This window comes from Emys orbicularis, chromosome 2 (assembly GCF_028017835.1).
Source record: "Emys orbicularis isolate rEmyOrb1 chromosome 2, rEmyOrb1.hap1, whole genome shotgun sequence".
Lineage (NCBI taxonomy): Eukaryota > Metazoa > Chordata > Testudines > Emydidae > Emys > Emys orbicularis.
In genome coordinates this window covers 118,252,611-118,278,091 of record NC_088684.1, presented here as the reverse complement: position 1 = coordinate 118,278,091, position 25,481 = coordinate 118,252,611, and the positions used below count along the sequence as shown (strand labels likewise).

Sequence of the window (25,481 nt, the reverse complement as noted above, 5' to 3'; positions counted from 1 at the left end):
TTCTTGAGTTAAAAGCAAAAATCCTTGAGTTACGCCTCATCTACAGTGGGAGTTTGTCCCAGTTGTGGCTATCAATGTCCTGCCACCAGTGTAGCTGCAGCAATGCATACTTCTCCTAATCTAGACAAGGACAAATATGGTGTACCCTGCCTGAAACCCAGTGATACTTTACCAGTATAAACCATGGCTTCCTTGTCTATACATGGGGTCTGTACTGAAGCAGCTGCGCCAGTGACTGGCCATCGATTATTGGGATCTGGGAAATTTCCCAATAGTAGACTACGTTTTGTTTATTTTTAAAATTTCCCACATTGTCTGATTTTTCAGAGTCTGTGTTTATTGTTGTAAGACTATTCTGTCTTCCACACACATACAAATGCTGTGAAGCCGAGTGCACTAGCCTTTTCCCACCATCTAGGTCACCAGTGTAGCTCTCCTAGTGGATGCAGAGGCATAAACACTGTACAGGAAAAATGTTGCTGGTGGTTTTTAATCACCATATCATGTAGATTTAGCACTGCACTGGGGTTAGCAGCAGCAGGTCATTTTCCAGAAAGGTTCTTGTGGAAACAGCCTCTCTCACACACTTTTGCTTGTAAGAATTAGGAAAGGGAACACTGCCCAGTGGTTTGTAGCCTCTGGGTCAGCATATGAGACACTGTAATTTACAGGGTGGGCCTTTACCCTTCCCAGGATTGTCAAATGAACAACTTTAAATCAGAGGGTTAGCTGTTTGAAATGAAAGAAAAAGACACAGGACATTGTCTTCCTGAGTGCTGCTTGTTTATGCAAAGCCTCAGAGCTGTGAGTACCTCATTGTTTACTTACAGCAGAATAAACAATACTTAATCCATTGATTATGTGAGCAGGGCTCCTTTTGGGAGAGTACCTTTTGATTATGTAAAATCTTAAATCCTGCATCTTTGTCTGATAATTATGGTAAGAACTGCTCTACCCTTTGGGCAATAAATAGAGCCCTTTGTTATGCTAACAATTGGCTTGAGGTACTGCAGCTCCTTCATGGAATTAACCTCTCTGGGTAGCCTCTCATCCCATTGAACTCTCTGGAAGCCACACCCTAATTAGCAACATTAGTTGGATAGAGCAACATTGTCTCACTGTCTTGCAGTGACCATTATCAGTGGGAGGTGGCACAACAGTGCTGTTTTTATCCTCTTCCTCCCCTGCTTCGATTATTTAAAGAAGCCAGTGATTTCTCTGCAGGGCTCCAGCTATTTTGGTGAGTTTGTATCCGAGCGTTGATATAATTAGCTGAACTGAGAAACGCTATATAGCCAACAGGGAAAAGGAGAAATCTCATGCAGAGGCTTACTTCTCTGGAATCTTTTGTGGCTCCCTGTTGCTGTCAGACATGGAAAAATGCCTGTAAATGTCACCTGATGGACAACTCACGACTGCATCAGCAGCACCAGCAACACTCAAGAAGTATGAGACATGAGGATTTCCTGAGGAGAAACCTCTAGAGGCAGTGTGTGAGGTTTCTCTTCTTTCCTTTGGCAAGTACAATGGAACAGGCTTAATGTAAAGTGTGAGGGTTTTTTTTTTTTTTTTTAAAGTATGTACACCAAAAATCTCTTCACTTGATTTTACTCTAACCAAAAGTTCACTTGATTTTACTCTAACCAAAAGTTACCCTCTCCCCCCCCACCCCCCCGCTGTCTTCAGTTCCCCCTGTACCCACAGTTGAAAGGGCTTTTAATTTTTCCTCCCTCACAGCTTCAGGGGGACACAATGACCTTTTTCCCTACCCCGAACACTCTCTTTTTGCTCTTCAGAACAGAGACGAGGGAGGGGCTAATCATTCTGCAGGCCAGCTTTTAACACCTAGCAAAAGCCTTCTAGACACATTTTAAAATAAATACATATTTTTATTTAATTACAGCAACTGCGAGAAGAGCTCTTGTGGCTTCAGATGTGTTGGCCTGCATCTTAGCAAGTCTTCAGAGAGCTTTTCTATTGTGTTAAAAACTAGCTTAACTGAGCTAACGTGATTGAAAAATGCGCTCTTTTGGGCCATTCAAGACAGTGCCTTTAAATGCAGGATCATAAACTCTTAACTTCTTTGCAGGACCCCAGCAAACTGATAAAATAGATATTCCATTATGTGGAACATACTGCCCCCCATGGGTTGTCAGCAGGCTTGTGAACTTTAGTTCCATTGTAAAGACATTTACCACTTGAGCTAATGGAATAACTGGTAACTGTAGAAGGCTCTTAGGTGAAATCTTACAAACTTCTGCTGAGCGTGTCAGAGCAGTGATTTTTTTTAAAAAAAAAGATTATTTTTATTACACTTATAACTCAACCAAATTTGGATAGATTTTCAGAAGGGAAATGAAGGCACCCTTGGGCAACACACCCCATGCCAAATTTCAGATGCCATGGAAGTGCTAGAGCAGGGGTTCTCAAACAGGGGGTCATGAGGTTATTACATGGGGTGTTGCGAGCTGTCAGCCTCCACCCGAAACCCCGCTTTGCCTCCAGCATTTATAATGGTGTTAAATATGTAAAAAAGTTTTTAATTTATATGGGGGGGGTCACACTCAGAGGCTTGCTATGTGAAAGGGGTCACCTGTACAAAAGTTCAAGAACCACTGTGCTAGAGCTTCTCAACAAAACAGTTGTGAGCACTTATTAACATTCTGAAAATGAAGTTTGGGAAGATGTCAGTTTTTTCCTTATCAGCTGATCCATTTTTCTAAAACTTTTTTCACAAAAAAATTCACCTGGAGGCAGACACCAGGCAAGGGAAAATTTCAGACCAAACAATGAAAGTTTTGTAAAGTTATAGGCAACTGAAAATTGGGTCTTAATACTTTCCATTTTAGGCAAATCTAACTTTAGGTGGTGTTCCCAGCACTGTCTAAGCAGAATAATTACTTGAACTTTTGTATTCAAACCATGGAATCCTGGTGGTATATGACATCACATAGGAGGAAGAAATCAGTTCCTGTATCCCAGAGATGGGCTCCTGCTTGCAGTTCAGGTCAGGCTGGGTTTGTTACACTTCCTGGCAACACCTGTTGTAGGTGGCAGGATGCTGCACAGAGAGGCAGTATTAGGCCTCAATCCTGCAAAAGCTTATAGAAGTGCTTAACTTTAAGCATGTGAGTAGTCCCATTGAAGTCAAGCCACGGTGAAACGGCCTTTGTGCTTGTATTCAAAATTATACTTGATAAATAAAGTAATGAAACTTTTAAAAAGTAGCTAGACTATTTCACATTTACAGCAGTATATTTTTGCCCTTTGTTATGATGGTCCCTTTAATCAGCAACCAAGAGAGAAACTAGCCAGGAGACTGAATGGTAGGATTTTCTTAAAGTGCACTGAAATGATTTTAAACAACAACAAAAAGACTCGTTTAAGATCACAAATCATCTATATTTATCTAGGATATATCTGTAGACTTAAAAATGACAAAATAAATGCATTTGAAAACAAAATGCTGATGGAAATAATTTACGTATTTACCAAGACCCAAAGTTCTGTTTGTCTGCTTACATGCCACCTGAAGCAGCGTGCAATACCAGAGACGCATGCTCTGTGTAACACTATAAAGTTTCATACCTGTTTTCTAGTACCAGTGCAAGCATAAATCAGGTCCAAGCCTTTTCAGCACGTTGTAAATCTGAAAATCACTTTCATAACACTCTGCTGAATAATCCTGAGCCCAACATACACAAGGACATACACTATTGCCAAGTGCTGGAGGACAGATATGAAATATTCTAGCATAGATGCACCCACAGACTCCTTCCTTCTGGTTTTAGCAAGTTAAGAACCCTGCCATTCCACCTTTGTAATTATAGTCAGCATTTTAAATTGCATTAGTGAGAATAGTTTACCTAACCTAGTCTAGTAAGGGCTACTAGACAGGGTGGAGCTAAAGGCTTTAAGCCAAAGGGGTCAGTTGCATGCCATTGTCAGTTCAATTCACTGGCATCCTGTTCTGTCACAAGAGCTGCTTGCTTGGAGAGTTTAAACAATGTCCTGCTGATGGAAACAATGAACCAGATTCTGATGTCCTTTACACCAGTTTAAATCCAGAGTAACTCCAATGAGCTGATTTGAGTCACCCATGTGATCGAGATCAGAGCCTGGCTTCATACTGGTAAGTCCTGTAAGCAAACAATAAACTGGCAGAAAGTAATTCCTAATGATCTCAAGGAAACAAACAAAAACAAAAAACAACAACAAAACCCCATGCAACCAAGCTGGAGAATGCATCTGTTCACTGACTAAATAAAATAAAACTGAGTTATAAAACAGGGTGAGGTTTATTAGAGCATCTGTCCTTGTGCTGATTTGTCAGAAAAGACAAGGATTTTAGCTACAGTGCACTCTAGTGTTTTTGTTTAAAAGAGAACGAGGAAATTCTACAGAGCACTTGAGTCCTGCTCAGACATAGAGACTGCACGGTCACATCAGGGATCTCATTGTGCTGTGAGCCTGGGAATCTGAAGCTGCTGGATAGGATATCAGACAGTGAGTGGATGCAGAGAGGACATCCCCTATGTGAAGCTGTGTAGGATGTCACAGCGTGTTGAATATCTAGCTTGGTTACGAGAATAGAAACAGGATGACGTGCTGAGTGTACTACAGAAAGGAGCTTCGTGTGGGGGGTAGGGGTTGAGACTGGTATAGCAGGTCTAGTGTGCTAGTCCATCCCATCTTCCAGGGTTTGTTGCATTAAAAAGACTACTTGGTGCTAGTGACAGCATCAGCAGGGGAGCAGCTGAACAGGTACTGAGCATGGTTTAGCTGCAAGTACAGACAAGGGCAAGCCATGTTCAGTACAGGTTCAGCTGCACCCAGTGCTGACACCTGTTGTCATCAACAGAGAGCTGTTCTAGTGTAGACCAGCTCTTGGAGAGAGATGTGCTTCCTTCCTAAGTAATGTAGTGAGAGAGAACATTTATTGGGGCCTTTTTCTGTAGCAAATATCCTTTGTTAATTTCTGCAAAAGCTTTTTAAAATATACAACTACTGGGTATTTGAAAGGAACATTGTGATACACAAAGGACTGGATTTTCAAAGGAGGGTGCAAGAGGTAAAATTGCATTTTTGTGCCCATAGGCACGTCTATACATTTACCCATCTGTGTGTTGTGCAAATGAAGATTTTTTTTTGTGGCCATTTGGTGCGTAACCCTACAACTTTGGTACATTTGTAGTAGTTTTTTTTTTTAAATTGATCAAAATTGTTTCTGGTCAGATGTAGCTCTAGCTCTGTGATTCTGTCAAGCAGCTTTCTTGATGCTTATCTTTTAGTGTTAGTTGGGGATTGGTCCTGCTTTGAGCAGGGGGTTGGACTCGATGACCTCCTGAGGTCCCTTCCAACCCTGATATTCTATGATTCTAGGGCCAAAGTTATAAGAAACTTAATTATAAGAAAGTGAGCTACATTTTTTGTTGCACAAATAACTGTGGGCCATATTCTGTTTCCTCTTATTCATGCTAAGTAGTACCTTACTCCATAAATAATTCAATTGAAATCAGTGAGGCCACTTGCAGACTGAGGCACATCTCTACCCGAGTAGAGATGTCAGAATCTGTCTTGACGTTACAAAAATCAGTCATTTGCTAGAAAACAGAATTCATTAAGTTGCTGCCAGAAATGTGAGGTGCTTCCCCCTTATTTTTGAAAAGGGTGGGGAAGAAAGTCAAGAACTAACAGAGTAATCTGTTCAGAAAGTAACTTGTGATTTTTATCTGGTAATGGTCAGCTTCACCTGAGTTACTTTGAGTATGGGAGTCATGATATATTAATGCTGAAACTGACTCTGCAGCATACCAGCAAGTTCTAAAATACTGTCTCTGGAACGTCACCCTGGTTTATATCAGAGCTGCACACGCTTCTACACGTTGGTCCAGACTGCAAGAGTAATGTGCAGTGTTTGGAATGTACATAGCATTGTGCCCTTGCTAAGCATCATCCTATAAATAGAATGTCTGATGAAATGGTTCCAGCCTTACTGCATCCAAGGTCGGGGGGGGGGGGGGGTTGGTTTTTTTGTTTTGTTTTGTTTTTATCGGGAGGGTGGGGAGAGAGAGAAGGAGGTTGAAGGGAAGGAGAAGAAGTAAAAGCAAAAGAGAACAGGCCATGGAGAATGAGGGAAAAGTTAAAATAAAAGCCCCACCTTTGTTGACTTAACTAGAGCTGCTTGCATCAGGGGCCTAGTCTGCTATGTCAGAAACCTCCCATGCAATACAAGGGAAGTCTCTCTTCAGCCTTGTGCTCTGTGCAGATTTTGCACAGTGTAGTATTGTAATGTACAACTTTTGTACTAACCCTTACACAATCAAACTTGTCAGGCTCTTGCTCTGTGTTCACACCGCACTGAGTCTGGGTTGAAAAAAATGGAGTTGTCTTGTTGGAAGGGTAGAGAATGGGAGAAGGTATGTATTCGACATCTGTGACTGTAGCTGAGTGGGAGACAGCAGCCGTGGTCAGAGAGCTGCCACTGTTCCATCACTCTGTCTACCAGCAACTGGAAGAGATTAGAGCAGCTGTTTGACATCATTTCTCAGGGCTGTGGGTAGGAAGGCAGGGGAGGGAAGGGGGTTGTCCAGAAAGGAGTTGAATGTCTGGAACTGGGTGGAGCTAAAAAAGAGCATAAACCAATTCATTCTTCTTCTGCCCCATCTCTCCCAAGAAGAGGAGGCAAGAGAAGTAACATGTGAACAATGAAATCCTTTCAAGAAGGAATGTCTGTCACTTGATAAGAACTTCACAGACAAAATGTGAAAATTTTAAATTAAAAAAAAAAAGGGGGGGGGGGGTTATTACAGCCTTCTCCACAGTTGAAATGATCAGTGATAGAACTGTGATTCCCCTGCACTCCTTTCCCCACCTCTGCATTTGGAGTAAGAAATTAGATGAGAAGGCGTAATCTCTCTCTCTCTTCCCCCCCCCCCCCACCTTCCATAACCTCTCTACCTTGTTCCATTATCCTTGTAAAATGCCAGCACAGTATTTTGCATTGGTCCTTAAAAAAGATGGCATTAATCCTAAGGATGATGTGAACTAGAAAACAGAGCAATGCCGTATGAATTCAAACTTAAGAATACTGACACATTGGGGATTCAAGTGAGAGGAGCTGGATGATTTATTAGTGTAGCTTTGTGTTAAAGCAGGGGTCGGCAACATTCGGCACGCGGCTCGCCAGGATAAGCACCCTGGCGGGCCGGGCCAGTTTTATTTACCTGCTGACGCGGCAGGTTCGGCCGATCGCGGCCCCCACTGGCCGCGGTTCGCCGTCCCGGGCCAATGGGGGCGGCGAGAAGCGGCGCGGGCAAGCGATGTGCTGGCCGCGGCTTCTCGTCGCCCCCATTGGCCCGGGACGGCGAACCGCGGCCAGTGGGGGCCGCGATCGGCCGAACCTGCCGCGTCAGCAGGTAAATAAAACTGGCCCGGCCCGCCAGGGTGCTTACCCTGGCGAGCCGTGTGCCGAACGTTGCCGACCCCTGTGTTAAAGGATTCTGTCATAGACTAAGTATCAGAGGGGTAACCGTGTTAGTCTGAATCTGTAAAAAGCAACAGAGGGTCCTGTGGCACCTTTGAGACTAATAGAAGTATTGGAGCGTAAGCTTTTGTGGGTGAATGCCCACTTCATCAGACGAAAGTAATGGAAATTTCCAGAGGCAGGTATAAGTCAGTGAGGAGATAACGAGGTTAGTTCAATCAGGGAGGGTGAGGTGCTCTGCTAGCAGTTGAGGTGTGAACACCAAGGGAGGAGAAACTGCTTCTGTAGTTGGATAGCCATTCACAGTCTTTGTTTAATCCTGATCTGAGGGTGTCAAATTTGCAAATGAACTGGAGCTCAGCAGTTTCTCTTTGGAGTCTGATCCTGAAGTTTTTTTGCTGTAAGATGGCTACCTTTACATCTGCTATTGTATGGCCAGGGAGGTTGAAGTGTTCTCCTACAGGTTTTTGTATATTGCCATTCCTGATATCTGACTTGTGTCCATTTATCCTCTTGCGTAGTGACTGTCCTGTTTGGCCAGTGTACATAGCAGAGGGGCATTGCTGGCACATGATGGCATATATAACATTGGTGGACGTGCAGGTGAATGAGCCGGTGATGTTGTAGCTGATCTGGTTAGGTCCTGTGATGGTGTTGCTGGTGTAGATATGTGGGCAGAGTTGGCATCGAGGTTTGTTGCATGGGTTGGTTCCTGAGTTAGAGTTGTTATGGTGCGGTGCGTGGTTGCTGGTGAGAATATGCTTAAGGTTGGCGGGTTGTCTGTGGGCGAGGACTGGCCTGCCTCCCAAGGTCTGTGAAAGTGAGGGATCATTGTCCAGGATGGGTTGTAGATCACTGATGATGCGTTGGAGAGGTTTAAGCTGAGGACTGTAGGTGATGGCCAGTGGAGTTCTGTTGGTTTCTTTTTTGGGCCTGTCTTGTAGCAGGAGGCTTCTAGGTACACGTCTGGCTCTGTTTATTTGTTTCTTTATTTCCTTGTGTGGGTATCATAGTTTAGAGAATGCTTGGTGAAGATCTTGTAGGTGTTGGTCTCTGTCTGAGGGATTGGAGCAGATGCGGTTGTACCTCAGCGCTTGGCTGTAGACGATGGATCGTGTGGTGTGTCCGGGGTGGAAGCTGGAGGCATGAAGGTAGGCGTAGCGGTCGGTGGGTTTTCGGTATAGGGTGGTGTTAATGTGGCCATCACTTATTTGTACTGTGGTGTCTAGGAAGTGGACCTCCCGTGTAGATTGGTCCAGGCTGAGGTTGATGGTGGGGTGGGAGCTGTTGAAATCATGGTGGAATTCTCCCAGGGTCTCCTTCCCATGGGTCCAGATGATGAAGATGTCATCAATGTAGCGTAGGTAGAGAAGGGGCGTGAGTGGACGAGAGCTGAGGAAGCGTTGTTCCAGGTCAGCCATAAAAATGTTGGCATATTGTGGGGCCATGCGGGTGCCCATGGCGGTGCCACTGGTCTGGAGGTATATATTGTCACCAAATTTGAAATAATTGTGCGTGAGGATGAAGTCACAGAGCTCAGCAACAAGTTGTGCTGTCTCATCATCAGGGATACTGTTCCTGACAGCTTGTATTCCATCTGTGTGTGGGATGTTTGTGTAGAGAGCCTCTACATCCATGGTGGCTAGGATGGTGTTTTCTGGGAGGTCACCAATGCATTGTAGTTTTCTCAGGAAATCAGTGGTGTCACGGAGATAGCTGGGAGTGCTGGTGGCGTAGGGTCTGAGTAGGGAGTCCACATATCCAGACAGTCCTTCAGTGAGAGTGCCAATGCCCGAGATGATGGGGCGTCCAGGATTTCCAGGTTTGTGGATCTTGGGTAGTAGATAGAATGACCCCGGTCGAGGCTCTAAGGGTATGTTGATTTGTTCCAGTGTTAGTGTAGGGAGTGTCCTGAGTAGATGGTGCAGTTTCTTAGTGTATTCCTCAGTGGGATCTGAGGGAAGTGGCCTGTAGAATTTGGTATTGGAGAGTTGTCTGGCAGCCTCCTTCTGGTAGTCAGACCTGTTCATGATGACAACGGCACCTCCTTTATCAGCCTCTTTGATGATAAGGTCAGGGTGGTTTCTGAGGCTGTGGATGGCATTGCGTTCTGCACGACTTAGGTTATGAGGCAAGCGATGTTGTTTTTCCACAATTTCTGCCTGTGCACGTCGGCGGAAGCATTCTATGTATAGATCCAAACTGTCATTTCGACCCTCAGGAGGAGTCCATGTGGAGTTCTTCTTCCTGTGTTGTTGGTGGGAGGGTATCTGTGTATCAGTGCGCTGTTCAGTGTTATCTTGAAAGTATTCTTTCAGTCGGAGGCGGCGAAAGTAGGATTCCAGATCACCGCAGAACTGTATCATGTTCGTGGGGGTGCTGGGGCAAAAAGAGAGTCCCCGAGATAGGACAGACTCTTCTGCTGGGTTGAGTGTGTAGCTGGATAAATTGACGATATTGCTGGGTGAGTTAGGGGTACCCCTGTTGTGGCCCCATGTGGCAGGTAGGATTTTAGACAGTTTACGGTCCTTTTTCCTTTGTAGAGAGGTGAAGTGTGTAATGTAGATCTCCTGTCTTATTTTAGTAAAGTCCATTTGTGTGGAGGGTTGGTTATTTATTTATGAAAGTCTCCAGGTTGGAGAGCTCTTCCTTGATGTTTTTCTGTTTGCTGTATAGGTTGCTGATCAGGTGGTTCCTTAGTTTCTTAGATAGTGTATGGCATAATCTCTCACTGTGGTCTGTGCAGTATGTAGATAGCAATGGATTTTTCACCTTCAGTCCATTTGGTATGATGTCCATCCGTTTGCATTTGGAAAGGAAGATGATGTCTGTCTGTATTTGTGCAAGTTTCTTCATGAGGTTGATAGATTTCCATTCCATACGGCTAAATGCAGTGCCTTGCATGTTGTTAAGTATCAGAGGTGTAGCCGTGTTAGTCTGAATCTGTAAAAAGCAACAGAGGGTCCTGTGGCACCTTTGAGACTAACAGAAGTATTGGAGCGTAAGCTTTCGTGGGTGAATGCCCACTTCATCAGACGAAAGTAATGGAAATTTCCAGAGGCAGGTATAAGTCAGTGAGGAGATAGCGAGGTTAGTTCAATCAGGGAGGGTGAGGTGCTCTGCTAGCAGTTGAGGTGTGAACACCAAGGGAGGAGAAACTGCTCATAGACTGTTTTTTATAGCTAGTTTGTTTGTTTGTGACAGTCACTTAAAATATTGGCTAGAAAAGGGCAAAATTGGTATGGAAAAAATTGTCATGCATTTTTAAAATCTGCTTTAAATGGAGTCTGGAAATTAACGTAGCTTTTGTTTGCTTCCATATTTGCATAACAGCCTTTTTTGATCCACACAGCTCTGAGAATTTTACTTTTTAGTCATCTTCTGCTATAGATCCAGAAGCTTAAGCTTCTGGAACATTTCAACATTGCTTTTATCTAGGTCTTACGTAAAGCAGAGGCTAGTATTTATTTTAATTTCTCAATAACAGAATGGTAGAGGTATAATAATTTAGAATTTGAAAGACATTGACTACTGAAATTGAAAATTGTAAGAGGCATCTGCTATTTGCCTGTACAGTCCTTTACTTAAAAATTACAGTGAACTACACATAAAGGTGATTCTGCATCTTGTTTTAGAGAGAGCCATTCCATTTTTTTATTTTTAAAAAGTTATTCACATTGCTGACAAATTAGAATTAGCCCAGCGAATAAGATAATGACTGGGCCCTGCTTATGTAAACCTCTCTTGCATATGTACTTTAGTCATAAGTGCTGCACATCTTGGCTTGCCTCATGAGCAAGCTACCCAGAGTTGACTACTTCTCAAAAGGACATTAAAGTGTTTTTATATGTTAATTATTGTTTCCACACCAGCATTCTCCTTTAAATGATACATTTTCTTCCTCACCTTTGTAAATTTAGGGCTTGTTTACATTAAGATAATTTGCACCAGTGTGACTACTCTTGCAAACCCCTACTGTAATAATGTAGACGTGCTGCATTGGCAGAAAGATGGGGATTAAGCTCCAAGTCAACCCCAGTTTACATTGGTGTTTCACATCTACATTAGGGGTTGGCACCTGTAACTTCTGGAGCCTGTTTCTCCCCTCTCTAGCATTTTACGCCAATGTAAAGTGAGTACAAAATGCTACCAGATCAGAATGTTAGTGTTTTACACTCACTTTGCATAGATCTGAATGACAGCACAAGGTGCAAGGTGATTGAAAATGAGGCCCATTATGAAACAGTCACAGATTCACTGCAACTATTCTTTTTTCTTGTTCACTTAGTTGCCTCTAGTTGGAGAAAAAGTTCACTTTGCATTCATATTTATAGAAAACTACAGCACATGTTAGGAAATTCTAAAACAATTCCAGCCTACATCAAGTACAGCTAGAAACCTGTTTTGCAAATACAACGTCTTTACCTCCTTCAGATGTTCAGGTGTCGCACCACTAAAATCCTTCATGGACTTCTATCTGTGTTTTAGGTAATCATCCCATCCTTATTTGACTTGGCAATGGGCATGGGGCATACTTGTTAGATTGTAATGGGTTTCTTATTCATTGTGACATTTGCCATATGTTTCAAATGCTTTATTTGACATGTCAGACTTTTCATACTCTTTCCAAAGCCATTAAGCACAGATTAAAAAACGTTAAGCGTTCTCCTAAACTATTTTCTTTGCTTCTTAGGAATATGATTTCCAGATAGAAAAATTGTATGTGGTTTTTCATTTAAAAGGTGAAAGATAATGCTATCCATAAAGCAAGAAGATAAAGGCCTGGCTTCCTAAATTAAACAAATAAAATAAGTAAAAAAAAATAAACAAATTTACAGTGTGGTGTATTGTCAATCATGACAACTTATTTTAAAATGGAATAATATGAAGATATTTAGTATGTTATTGACCATTCACCAGTATAATATGAAACTTCCCTTATCAGTTACAATATAAAGTATAGCAATAGCTGTATGTCTTTGTCATAGAATTGGCATTCATTTGTACAGCTGTAGTGCCATTGCATTGAAAGCTAAATTAATTGTACACAAAGAGCTCAGAGGTCCTTGGCACTTAATGAAAAAACTGTCACACACAATGTTGGGCAAAATGGCTATACATTGAATCTGTAATGAAGACTGACAAGCCCAAGTGAGGTTTGCAAATCCTGGGAGACCTTAAGAGCCTACAGCTCTATCTGCACCGCTCTGCATCAGGAATGGATTTACAATGACCTCCTTTGTCCTTGGAGAGCATTTTAGAAACAAGGTGCCAAGAGCTAGCTCGGAGGCATTAGGAGTGGCCTGTTGGAGTTAAGTGTCTCTGGCTGATAGAGGCTGTTCCAAAAGTTTCTGGGTGATGGCTTTTCCTGACGGTTTTATTTCAGCTTTCTAAGTTGAAGCCATGTCAACAGGTGTTGAGTGTGAGACAGAATTTTTATTCACTACACTATGCAATTTAAATCCTGAGATCCTTCCTCTCTGACTCACTGCCTAAACCTTTGTTTCTGTCTGTGAGATGTAGGAGTCTGAACCACAAGAGAATCTGTGTGTTGCATCTGAGGGAGGAGAGCAGGGCATGCCTTTGTCTCCACTGTATTGACTGTCTCATACAGCTCCAATACTGCTTTAAGATGTTCAGTCAAGGGACAGTGATTTATACACCCTAGGGCCCAGCATAGCAATGGCAGTATTACCTGCCAACTAGAGCTGGTCATGAAATTTTTGTCAAAACATTTAATGAACAAAAAGCGTTTTCCAACCAAATCAAAAATCACGTGACCTTTTTCTTTCCTCTTTCTCTCCCCGTCCAGCAGGGCGGAAGAAGGAAGGGAACAAAAAAATTCAGTTGTGAAAATCCAAACTTTTTTTTCTACATTTTTTTTTCTTTTTAATATTTAATGGAAAACATTTGCCATTTTTCAACCAGGTTTCTTGCCAACCTGAGGCAACACTTGCAAATCCTTAAAACTGTAGGTGGCGTAGGAGCACAGACAGCTACTCAGACTCTGCTCAACGAAAGACTCTTGAGTGTTGTTTCTGACAAGACCTCTAAAACCTAACGAGGACAGAATAGAGGACAGAATAAAGGCAGCCGGTATAGATCATACACAGAGTGGGCATAAGATGGTAGGACTGCGGTGCATCATCCCTCTAGAACTCTGTGTTCTGTCCAGATGCTGTGGTACTGTCTGAGGCAATGCTGCTCCATGAGCTGTGCTGTCTTTCAGATGATATGTTAAATGGAGAGAAGACCCTTTTATTCCTATTTAGTTTGTTCAGGTGGTAGTTCAAGAATTTATGGCACCATTTGAAAATACTAAAAGGGAACTCTATGCTCTCTGTTTCCTGCCTCTCAATAAAACAGATTTTAATGCAAAGAGCTGGGTCAGAGCTATTGCAGAGTGCATAATAGCTGCCATGTTTGCCTCCAGGCACATCTCTTCCCTGTATTTAACTCATCCCTTTATAAAATGTGCTTTAGGATATATTGCATCTGAAAGGTTAGAGTGTATAGAAAACAAAATTTACTTCTATCAAACTTGTGGGTTTGTGGCTTTGATCTATGATTGGAGACTATTGGCATTACCACAGTACAAATAAATAATAAGAAAACATGGCAGAATGAACTTTCTGATCAGACTAACATTAATTTCAAAGTAGCTAGGTTGTATTGCAAGCCATGGAACCATATGTAATAATACATACAATACTTTAAAGTTTATTCCTCTGTTCCGGCACCATGGAAAGTTACTGATGACACTCTTTGCTTTCATGTTTGACATGTCATCCTTTCTAAGAGTTTATGCCTCTATGTTTATACAAGTTCTTTTGGTAATTATTTAACCCTTGATGCCCGCCTTCCCATGTGGTCTCACACATGGGGTTTGTTCTGGTGTTTTGTTTTGTTTTGTTTTTTAAAGAAAGGACAAAGCTTTACATCTTAGAATAACAAGTATCACAGACCTAGTAACAGAACAGCTGCAAATTATGATATTAAGAACTCTAACACATAGGTATTTCTCTAGCATGACCAAAGGTTGTCATCACATTTATCAGAGCCCTTGAAGTAAACAATTGCTTTGTAAATGTGCATGATTCCATATTTAATTGAATGCAGACAGTACCCTGGCAGTAATTATTAAGATAATATGCAAGTGAACTGACAGAGGAGATAAAGCAGATTAAAGCTCAAGAGTGTAATAATCATGTCCTATCCTTCTACACAGGATGATAACAAAAGCAGTGTTACATATACTTCACACTCGTTTCTTTCAGCACTTGGGGAATATGAGGTCAGCTACTTTGTGGGTGACTTGGTTATCTCTTTTTTTTTTTTTTTTTTTTTTTAATTCTTCTCTGAAAATAGTTCCATGAAAGTTTGCACAGTGATAAAAAGCGCACCAATGGCAGTGAGTTAGGGGTCAAGAGAGAAGGGGACTGTTTCAGGACTTTGTCAGAGAAGCTCTTTCCAATTGCAGGATGTTTTCTTACCTTGAAGACAGTTACTGTGCTTTCAGTAAAACTGCCATGCATTTACGTAAGGCGTAGTAGAAATCAGGTTAGAAGACCAGCTACTGATTTTTTTAAAACACTTTTTTATTAATGGGATTCTGCAGTATTAGTAATGGCGGATGTCAAAAAAATTCTTCTTATGAGCAGTTTAAGGGACAAATGACTTGAACACTGTTTGTTTTGTGGGTAAGTCTCTTATTGCAGAAAACCTCACTCTGGAGCATAGCATAGCAGGAATGCAAGAATAGGGTTTAATGTACAAATATTGCTAATAAAATTTCCACTGGCAGAGTTTAAATTACTGTTATTCATTGGCATTTGCTTCTGTGAAACTGACACCTTAATGCAAAGTTGACAGTATAGCGGCAAGGTACTGCTGATAGAAGTGATCTGTCTTTGTTTGAATTCAGTGAGAATGTTTTGCTTACTACACCTCTACCCCGATATAACGCTGTCCTCGGGAGCCAAAAAATCTTACCGCGTTATAGGTGAAACCGCGTTATATCGAACTTGCTTTGATCCGCCGGAGTGCACAGCGCCCCTTCTCCCCCCGCACTCCCTGGAGCGCTGCTTTACCGTGTTATATCCAAATTCATGTTATATCGGATCGCGTTATATCGGGGTAGACTCGTAGACTTTAAGGTCAGAAGGGACCATTATGATCTTCTAGTCTTGCCTCCTGCACAACGCAGGCCACAGAATCTCACCCACCCACTCCCGTATCAAACCCCTGACCTGTGTCTGAGCTATTGAAGTGTTATATCGGATCGCGTTATATCGGGGTAGAGGTGTATTTACAGTGTTGAGATTTGAATTCTTCTTTATGGTATAAATCTAGGATACCATATATTTAATCAAGTTGTTTACACTTGATCTTGGCATGCTGTCTAAATGTTGCTGCATTCTGAAAACTGTGAATTTTAAATGTGACATTTATAGTGCAAGTCAGGGTTGTGCAAATATTGCTGTTTGGTGTGGGTATGGTATCAAAATGTGTTCACTCGTGATCAGTCTTTGGGATACATTGACTATGAGAGGTGTGTGTGTATGATATGAGACTTTTGAATCTGCTTCAGATGCTTTTTTCCAAAGAGGTTATACTCCAACGCAGGGATCGGCAACCTTTGGCACGCAGCCCGCCAGGGTAAGCTGCCTGGCAGGCCGGGCCGGTTTGTTTACCTGCCATATCTGCAGGTTCGGCCGATCGCAGCTCCCACTGGCCGTGGTTCGCTGCTCCAGGCCAATGGGGGCTGCGGGAAGCGGCACGGGCCGAGGGATGTGCTGGCCGCCCTTCCCATAGCCCCCATTGTTCTGGAGCGGCACACCGCGGCCAGTGGGAGCCGCAGTTGGCCAAACCTGCGGACACGGCAGGTAAACAAACTGTCCTGGCCCTGGAGGGCCGCATGCCAAAGGTTGCCGATCCCTGCTCTAATGTAAAAGAAAGTGTGAGGTGGTATTACACTAGGAAAACCAATGAAAGTACGACAATGATATGGTTTCTGCTATTTCATAGATAGAAGTTTGTTTATAGGGTCAATAGAAATTCTGTAGTACAGTGAACAATAATTTAAAAGGCTATCGGTATATGATTTTTGGTGCTTGCTGACTTGAGTTTGACTTCTCATCCTTTCCTTCCCCACCACTACGATTTTAAGATGTTTACAGCACTGGAGTCCCAGAATTTGTACTTAAATTAAACAACATAAAGCTATCAAAGTAGATTGTTTGAGACAATGGGAACAGTGTCAGCATGCTGTGGTCCCAGTCTCTCTTAATTGTCCGTTAACATGTGACATTCAGGTTACATGTGCTGCATTCTTTGAACTTCCCGTGAACTTACTGTACTAGCCAGAAGCTGGTAGAAAGTGATCGTGATTAAAAACTGTCCTGTTTGTTTTGCTAAGCATTTTATGGGCCACAACTTTATTTACTGTTACCAAGTTGTTAGTATGACAGAAAAGATACCGTGTCCAGTGTAAAGAGATGACCATTCTCCTTACACTTAAAATCACTCTGTGACTTTTTACTGTGTTCTTTTTTTTCCAGGTGTGACACTTGTTGTATTACCTTTCGCACTCATCGGGGTTTGCTGCGTCATAATGCAGTTATTCACAAGCAGCTTCCAAGAGACCCATTGGGAAAGCCTTTCATTCAGAACAATCCTTCAATTCCAGCAGGCTTCCATGATTTGGGATTCACAGACTTCTCCTGTAGGAAATTCCCCCGCATTTCTCAGGTATTCTATATCCCTAGCTCTGAAAATCGCAGCCACGCTTAACTGTTGAATTAATTGAAGGATTTTGTATTGGGTAATGCAGGGACTAGCTGTAGAATATTTTGTGGAAAGCTATAGAACATATTCAACCTTTTTAGATTCCACAATTTTCCTCTCAATGTTAGATCTCAAGTGGCGTCTTGGAGGATGCCTTTTAGGTTAGTTTGTTAAAGGTTTTTTATAATAATTTTTTAAAGGAAAACTTTTTGGGCTGTTAAAAATTAATCTCTGCTCCTCCTCCCTGTCCCCCAAACAAAAAATTAGTTTTGTTCCACATTTAAAAGACCTATAAAAGACACATGATAGAGTCGGGAATACGTGATGGGCTTTGCTCTGCTCTTTATATGTACATTTTGGTGTGGTATAGAGGTTTTGTCAGACCGGTAAGTCTAACGTCGGTACCGGGCAAATTAGTTGAAACAATAGTAAAGAACAAAATTGTCAGACACAGAAAAACATAAACTCTTGAGCAATAGTCAACATGGTTTCTGTAAAGGGAAATCGTGTCTTACTAATCTATTAGAGTTCTTTGAAGGGGTCAACAAACATGTGGACAAGGGGGATCCGGTGGACATAGTGTACTTAGATTTCCAGAAAGCCTTTGACAAGGTCCCTCACCAAAGGCTCTTACGTAAATTAAGCTGTCATGGGATAAAAGGGAAGGTCCTTTCATGGATTGAGAACTGGTTAAAGGACAGGGAACAAAGGGTAGGAATTAATGGTAAATTCTCAGAATGGAGAGGGGTAACTAGTGGTGTTCCCCAAGGGTCAGTCCTAGGACCTATCCTATTCAATTTATTCATAAATGATCTGGAGAAAGGGGTAAACAGTGAGGTGGCAAAGTTTGCAGATGATACTAAACTACTCAAGATAGTTAAGACCAAAGCAGATTGTGAAGAACTTCAAAAAGATCTCACAAAACTAAGTGATTGGGCAACAAAATGGCAAATGAAATTTAATGTGGATAAATGTAAAGTAATGCACATTGGAAAAAATAACCCCAACTATACATACAACATGATGGGGGCTAATTTAGCTACAACGAGTCAGGAAAAAGATCTTGGCGTCATCGTGGATAGTTCTCTAAAGATGTCCACGCAGTGTGCAGAGGCGGTCAAAAAAGCAAACAGGATGTTAGGAATCATTAAAAAGGGGATAGAGAATAAGACTGAGAATATATTATTGCCCTTATATAAATCCATGGTTCGCCCACATCTCGAATACTGTGTACAGATGTGGTCTCCTCACCTCAAAAAAGATATTCTAGCACTAGAAAAGGTTCAGAAAAGAGCAACTAAAATGATTAAGGGTTTAGAGAGGGTCCCATATGAGGAAAGATTAAAGAGGCTAGGACTCTTCAGTTTGGAAAAGAGAAGACTAAGGGGGGACATGATAGAGGTATATAAAATCATGAGTGATGTTGAGAAAGTGGATAAGGAAAAGTTATTTACTTATTCCCATAATACAAGAACTAGGGGTCACCAAATGAAATTAATAGGCAGCAGGTTTAAAACAAATAAAAGGAAGTTCTTCTTCACGCAGCGCACAGTCAACTTGTGGAACTCCTTACCTGAGGAGGTTGTGAAGGCTAGGACTATAACAATGTTTAAAAGGGGACTGGATAAATTCATGGTGGCTAAGTCCATAAATGGCTATTAGCCAGGTTGGGTAAGAATGGTGTCCCTAGCCTCTGTTCGTCAGAGGATGGAGATGGATGGCAGGAGAGAGATCACTTGATCATCGCCTGTTAGGTTCACTCCCTCTGGGGCACCTGGCATTGGCCACTGTCGGTAGACAGATACTGGGCTAGATGGACCTTTGGTCTGACCCAGTACGGCCTTTCTTATGTTCTTATGTCAGTTTGTGAAATTTATATTACTTGTGCGTGGCGACGCCTGGGGTGAGGTTAGACAGTTCCCCCAAATGTTTGCCTATAAAATCTTTACACTACCCCCATATCTGCATGAATTCTGAACGTACTACAGAATTTACAGAAAAAGCATTTTATAAATATTTTTGAGTTGTAAAATTTTGCACTGGAAATCTTGCCAAGCCCACCTGCCTTAATTACCATGTGTCCAAGTGGAGAGGGCTCACAAGGAGAAGAAAATGAAAATTAATATATTTACAGTGCCTCTCAAAAAAAGACCTGAAATAGAATTTTGTATACTGAAAGGTCCTGACTTAAAAGTCCAATACTTCAGGACCATCCAGGTTCAGCGAGTGCCCCATTAGGAGGCTGGTAATCTCTCCTTCCCAGTGGGATTAATCTCTGTTTTCTAGCTCTGGCGGGTTGCAAGATACTAGACCAGGGGTGGGCAAACTACAGACCGCATCTGGCCTGCGAGCTGTTTTAAGCTGGCCCGCGAGCCGCACCACGCGGCTTGGCCCTGCTCTGGCCAGGGCGCTGGGTCAGGGTTGCACCACGCGGCTTGGCCCCGAGACCGCAGGGTCGGGGCCACGCCACATGGCTCCCGGAAGCAGTGGCATGTTCCTTCTCCGGATCCTACATGCGCCAATGGGAGCTGCAGGGGCGGTGCCTGCAGATGGGGCAGCATGCAGCGCCGCCTGGCCGCGCCTCCACCTAGGAGCTGGAGAAGGGACATGCCACTGCTTCCGGGAGCCGCTTGAGGTAAACACTGCTCAGAGCCTGCACCCCCTGAGCCTCTCCCCGTGCCCCAGCTCCCTGCCTCAGCCCTGATCCCCCTCCTGCCCTCCAAACCCCTCGATCCCAGCCTGGAGCACCCTCCTGCACCCCAAACCTCTCAGCCCCACCCCAGAGCCCACACCCCCTCCTGCACCCCAACCCCAATTTTGTGAGCATTCATGGCCCACCATACAATTTCTGTTCCCTGATGTGGCCCTCGGGCCAAAAAGTTTGCGTACCCCTGTACTAGACCTAAATTCTATCACTGGTGCAGGACTGTATATAACTATCCCAATCTGCATCTCAGATTGGTATGGTTTTTTTGAAGGAATTCCATATTCAGGAAAGAAGGGAACATTTTTTGGCAGGTTGGTTTATTTTATTATTTTTATTACTAAATTGCTCAGGAGTTTGAAAAGTTAGATTTAGTCCTGAAAGAGCTGGATTAGTAGGCAGAAAGCAGATGATGTAGTCATAGGTTCATATTAATGCAGTTTATCACATAATTATCACCACTACATGTATAAGATATTACACACACACACACACACACACACACACACACACACACACACACACACATATATATATATATATATATATATATATATATATATATATATATATATATATATGATTGTAGGTATGCAAAAATGTAATCTAAGCATTCTCCAGGATTCTGCATAGGATTTACCTTTCTTTAAAGGGCGATGAATTGTTGGGCATAATAAACATGTTGTCTTTTTAGAAACATCATTTTGCTAACCCTGCCTGTCTGAGTTGCAAACCCTGGAGGATACCGGAATAAACAAAAATGTAGATGCTGTAAACCTAGTGCTAGCCCTCTGTCTGTTTGCAAATGATGTCGTGGAATAAGCCTGGCGTGTATAAAACAATGGTGGACAAACTTTGCCACACACGGGCAATACTAGCAACATGAGAGTAGCCTGAGGGCTACGTTTAATTCACACATACCTTAATAAAAGTATGCATGAATTTAAATATGTTCCCCTATGAGGTGTTTTACAATAAATTTACATAAACTTCACTTGCTGTAAACCTCTTTCCTCTTGTTTGTCCCCCTTCCCCCTTTTAAATTTCTCTCTTTTGTTAATAAAATTACTTGTTAACTTCTGATCGATATTATTTGATTGTTTATATAAAGGGATATTTTGAAAAAATAATAATTTTCATGTTCTGAAAAAGGTTAGTTTACACTGGAAAAGAAGAAAGTTTGCCATAAAATTTGCAATCTCTTGAGAGGGGGAGAAGTGAAATTTGTTTTCTTTTTCTGCAGAAACATAAGGCTTGTTTGATATTTAGGCTTTCTAATTCAAATACTAGGTCAGTTACATTATTTTGTGGCTATCTTGTAGGTCTGGTGTGAAACGAATCTGCGAAGATGCATCAGTGAATTTCATCGGTTTATTTGCGAGACATGTAACAAGGCATTCCCCATGCATTCGGCACTCAAACTGCACACAGAAACCCATATGGTTGATCAGGGAAAAGAAAAGCACAAACCGCTGGTAAAGACCCCAGCTGGTGAGAACCCAGACCAGAAAGTCTACATGGCGTCCTTGGGCCTACAGCACACCAAAGACATCAAGCCTGTCAAACAGGAGGAGGTTATGCAAGATGAGGTCCAAGACATGCAGCTTAGAACACTGAAGAGTAACCTACCTCAGGAACCTGGCAGCACTAGCCTGCTGAACATGTCTGCTCTGGAAGCTGCTTCCATGGGAGGTTCTTTTTCGGTCCTTCCGCCTACAAAAGAGAATATGAAGCTCCTGTCGCTGCAGCCTTTCCAGAAGGGCTTTATCATTCAGCCTGACAGCAGTATTGTGGTCAAACCCATCTCCAACGAGTCTGCCATTGAACTGGCCGACATTCAGCAGATCTTGAAGATGGCTTCTTCAGCTCCTCCTCAGATAAGTCTTCCGCCACTTTCTAAGGCACCTCCTGTCCCTGTGCAGTCTATTTTCAAGCATATGCCTCCACTAAAGCCAAAGCCCTTGGTGGCTCCTCGAACAGTCGTAGCGACCTCTACGCCGCCTCCACTGATCAGTGCACAGCAAGCCTCGCCTGGGTGCATCAGTCCAAGCCTTCCCCCGCCGCCACTGAGGCTGATCAAAAACTCTGCGGAGTCCGCTTCCAGGGCTCACCTTACGCAGTCCAAATCAGGAAACAAATCCAGTCCTTCTTCACAGTTGTTCCCTCAGCCCAAGACAGAGCCACTGAGTCAGCACGAAATGAAAACCCAGCTGGAACAAGATAGTATCATAGAAGCCCTGTTGCCTTTGAGTATGGAAGCCAAGATCAAGCAAGAGGTCACAGAAGGGGACCTCAAGGCCATCATTGCGGGGGCCGCAAACAAGAAAGCACCAGCAATGAGGAAAGTCTTGTACCCGTGTCGCTTCTGCGACCAGGTGTTCGCCTTCTCTGGTGTCTTGAGGGCTCACATTCGCTCTCACTTGGGCATCTCCCCTTACCAGTGCAACATCTGCGAATACATTGCAGCTGACAAGGCAGCACTGATTCGGCACCTGCGGACGCACAGTGGAGAGAGGCCGTACATCTGTAAAATTTGCCACTATCCTTTCACAGTGAAAGCCAACTGTGAGAGACACCTGCGCAAAAAGCACCTCAAAGTGACCAGGAAGGACATAGAAAAGAACATTGAGTATGTCACCAGCAATGCGGCGGAGATGGTGGATGCTTTCTGCTCCCCTGACACAGTATGCAAATTCTGCGGTGAGGACCTCAAGCATTATCGCGCCCTGCGCATCCACATGAGGACTCACAGCGGCTGCCAGAAGAAGAAGCCGTTCGAGTGCAAAGAGTGCGGCACTGCCTTCTCAGCCAAGCGAAACTGCATTCACCATATCCTCAAGCAACACTTACATGTGCAAGAGAGGGAGATAGAGAACTACATCCTGGCAGTGGACTGCAGTCCTCAGGAGAACCAGCCAGACCCTCCACTACTGGAGGACAGCACTTACATGGACCGCAAGTCCATCACGTCTTTCCTGGAATCGCAGAATGGCTTTTTGCGGGGGGCACCTTCTCATGTTCCAATCAAACTTGAACCTGCAAATAATTTCCCGATGGACTTTGATGAGCCCTTAGACTTCTCGCAAAAGAACAAAAACTTAAGCACAGTGCAAGTGAAGCAGGAGAACCTGTTTGGCACCTCTTCCTTGTCTCACTATGACTGTTCCATGGAGCCCATAGACCTGTCAATTCCCAAAGCCCTCAAGAAGGATAAAGATGATGTCCAGAGTGAAGCCAAGAAACAAGACCAAGTTTCTGGGAATAGCGACAAGCTCTATAACTGTCAGCAGTGCCCTCTGGCCTTCAGTACCAACGGGAGCGTGGAGAAAAATGGAGCCCTCAAACATTCCCAGCCACTGAAGGGTCCCTTGCATTTGACTGTCCCAATCATTTCCCCAGCTCTTCTTGGCAACCCTGGCTTGCTGCGACCCTTAAGGCCTAAGCCACCACCTCTTTTGCCAAAGCCTCCGGTAACTAAAGAGCTGCCACCTCTGGCTTCTATTGCCCAGATCATTTCATCTGTGTCTTCTGCTCCTGCTTTGCTGAAAACAGAGGTAACAGACTCCAGTCCCAAGGCAGCCAGCAGCTCCGCTGGTTCTGATAAATCAGGGAACTCCAAACCAAAAGCGACAATCACGATGGCTATCCAGAAAGATTCCAGCCTTCCCAGTGACCTTACTCAGAAGGCGTACAATCCAAATGTTCCAGAAAAGTCTCCTGTTGCTGATGCTGGATTGGCTAAGAAAAGAGGTAGGAAGAAAGGAACGAAAAACAAGCCTAAAGCGAGCAGTGGTGTGGACCTGGAGTCAAGCGGGGAGTTTGCTAGCATAGAGAAGATGCTAGCTACCACAGACACTAATAAATTTAGTCCATTTCTGCAGTCCACTGATGATTTCAAAGAGGAAGCTGACAGAAACGGAACAAGTGAAGACGAGAGAGAAACTGCCGACGATAAGCTGCTGAGAGGAAAGAGGAATGCTTACTCAAACTGCCTGCAAAAAATCACCTGTCCTTATTGTCCCCGAGTCTTTCCTTGGGCGAGTTCTCTGCAGCGCCACATGCTCACTCACACAGGTAAGAGAACCTCATGCTGTAATGGTTAGGTTGTAGTCACTGAGCTTATTTTCCCTGAAAGAGACTCTCTGACTTCTTGGGAGACTCAGCGCACCATGTTAGCTGGAGGGACGGGAGGGAAGGGTGTCATCCATCCATCCATCCATTCATTCATCTCCCCGTTTATAGTCTGAATAGTTTTGCTCTTTTTTGGTGACTTCTCAACCATTCCCATTATTTTGGGGTATGAAAACACAACACTGTACTATGGTGTTTGTCAATATTGTAGCTCGGTACATGGATATCAAGGAGTAAATTCTGCTCTCCTACATGTCGTACAGATCTGGCACAAATCCGGTTATGTCTACACTACGAGCTAGGAGTGTGATTCTGTGTATGCATACTCGCATTAGCTCAAGTATAAATAGCAGTATATTCGTGGTAGTAGCAGCAGAGGAACAGCTGAGCCACGTACATACCCGGGCAGTTTGTACGTGGCACGGCTCAGTTGTGCCTCTGTTGCTGCTATTTATACTCATGCTAGCTCAATGAGAGTTAGTGCAAGTATGTGTACACAAGCCAGGGAATCACACCCCGAGTTCACTGTGTAGTTGTAGCCTCAGTTGACATCAGTGGTGTTCTTCTGTTGTGCTTAGGAAGAGAATTTTCCCTCTAGTTTTCAATTATTCTAACTTTATTCTGAAGATGAGCTTAGGTATTGAATAGTTGTTTGTTGATTATTTGTTTGGCTGCCTTTCTTTATTAGCAGCTTGTCAGCTTTAGTAAATATATAAGGAAATTTAAAACTGAGACCAAATAAATGTAAAACTCTATAGCAGAACAAGATCGTAGGAACTGCCATCCTGGATCAAAGAAGTGGTCCCTCTAGTTTAGTATTGGTTGCTCAGGGTGGTCAGTACCCCGTGCTTCAGAGGAAAGTGCAAGAAATATCATAATGAACAGCTGCATAATAACCTGCACCATAGGGGATGTTTCTTCCTAACCCCAGACATTTAGGAGGCTGGCTTATGCCCTGAAGCAAGAAGACTTACTGTATATTCCTTGGAACTTTTTCTTAATCTCGTGTTGCTGCGTAAATAACATTAAACTTTTATATTCCAAGGGCATTATGAGGAGACTGATCTGTTTGTTTTTCACTTTAAAACAAATAAATAATGCTGTAGTGAATGCTGCATTGCTTTTTACGTTCCTTTTTCAACTAGCATTGCAGCAGAGCCATGGGTAGACTCTCATCCTGTGTACAGAGAGAAGCAAAGCTGCAGTTTTGGACCCCTAGTCTCTCTCTCATTTTATTTAAAGAGGAGAAATAGCAGTTAAAGCTCTTAGCATTTGCTTTTGTGTTGAGGAATGTCAAATCCTGACATAAAAAAAAATAAGAGTAATGGGCATTTGTAAGCAATGCTCTCTCCTGTGGGAATTCTGTATATTAAC

General features: G+C 43.1%; 1 protein-coding gene across 2 annotated transcripts in view; it reads left to right on the top strand.

Annotated features, from left to right (window-relative positions):
* RREB1 (ras responsive element binding protein 1) overlaps nt 1–25,481 on the top strand; it is a 144,337-nt gene that overhangs the window by 100,029 nt on the left and 18,827 nt on the right. For both annotated transcript variants that reach the window (XM_065397862.1, XM_065397861.1), the window contains exons 9-10: nt 17,047–17,236; nt 21,299–24,050. In XM_065397862.1, the coding sequence (XP_065253934.1) occupies nt 17,047–17,236; nt 21,299–24,050 (2,942 nt within the window). The remainder of the gene's footprint in view (nt 1–17,046; nt 17,237–21,298; nt 24,051–25,481) is intronic.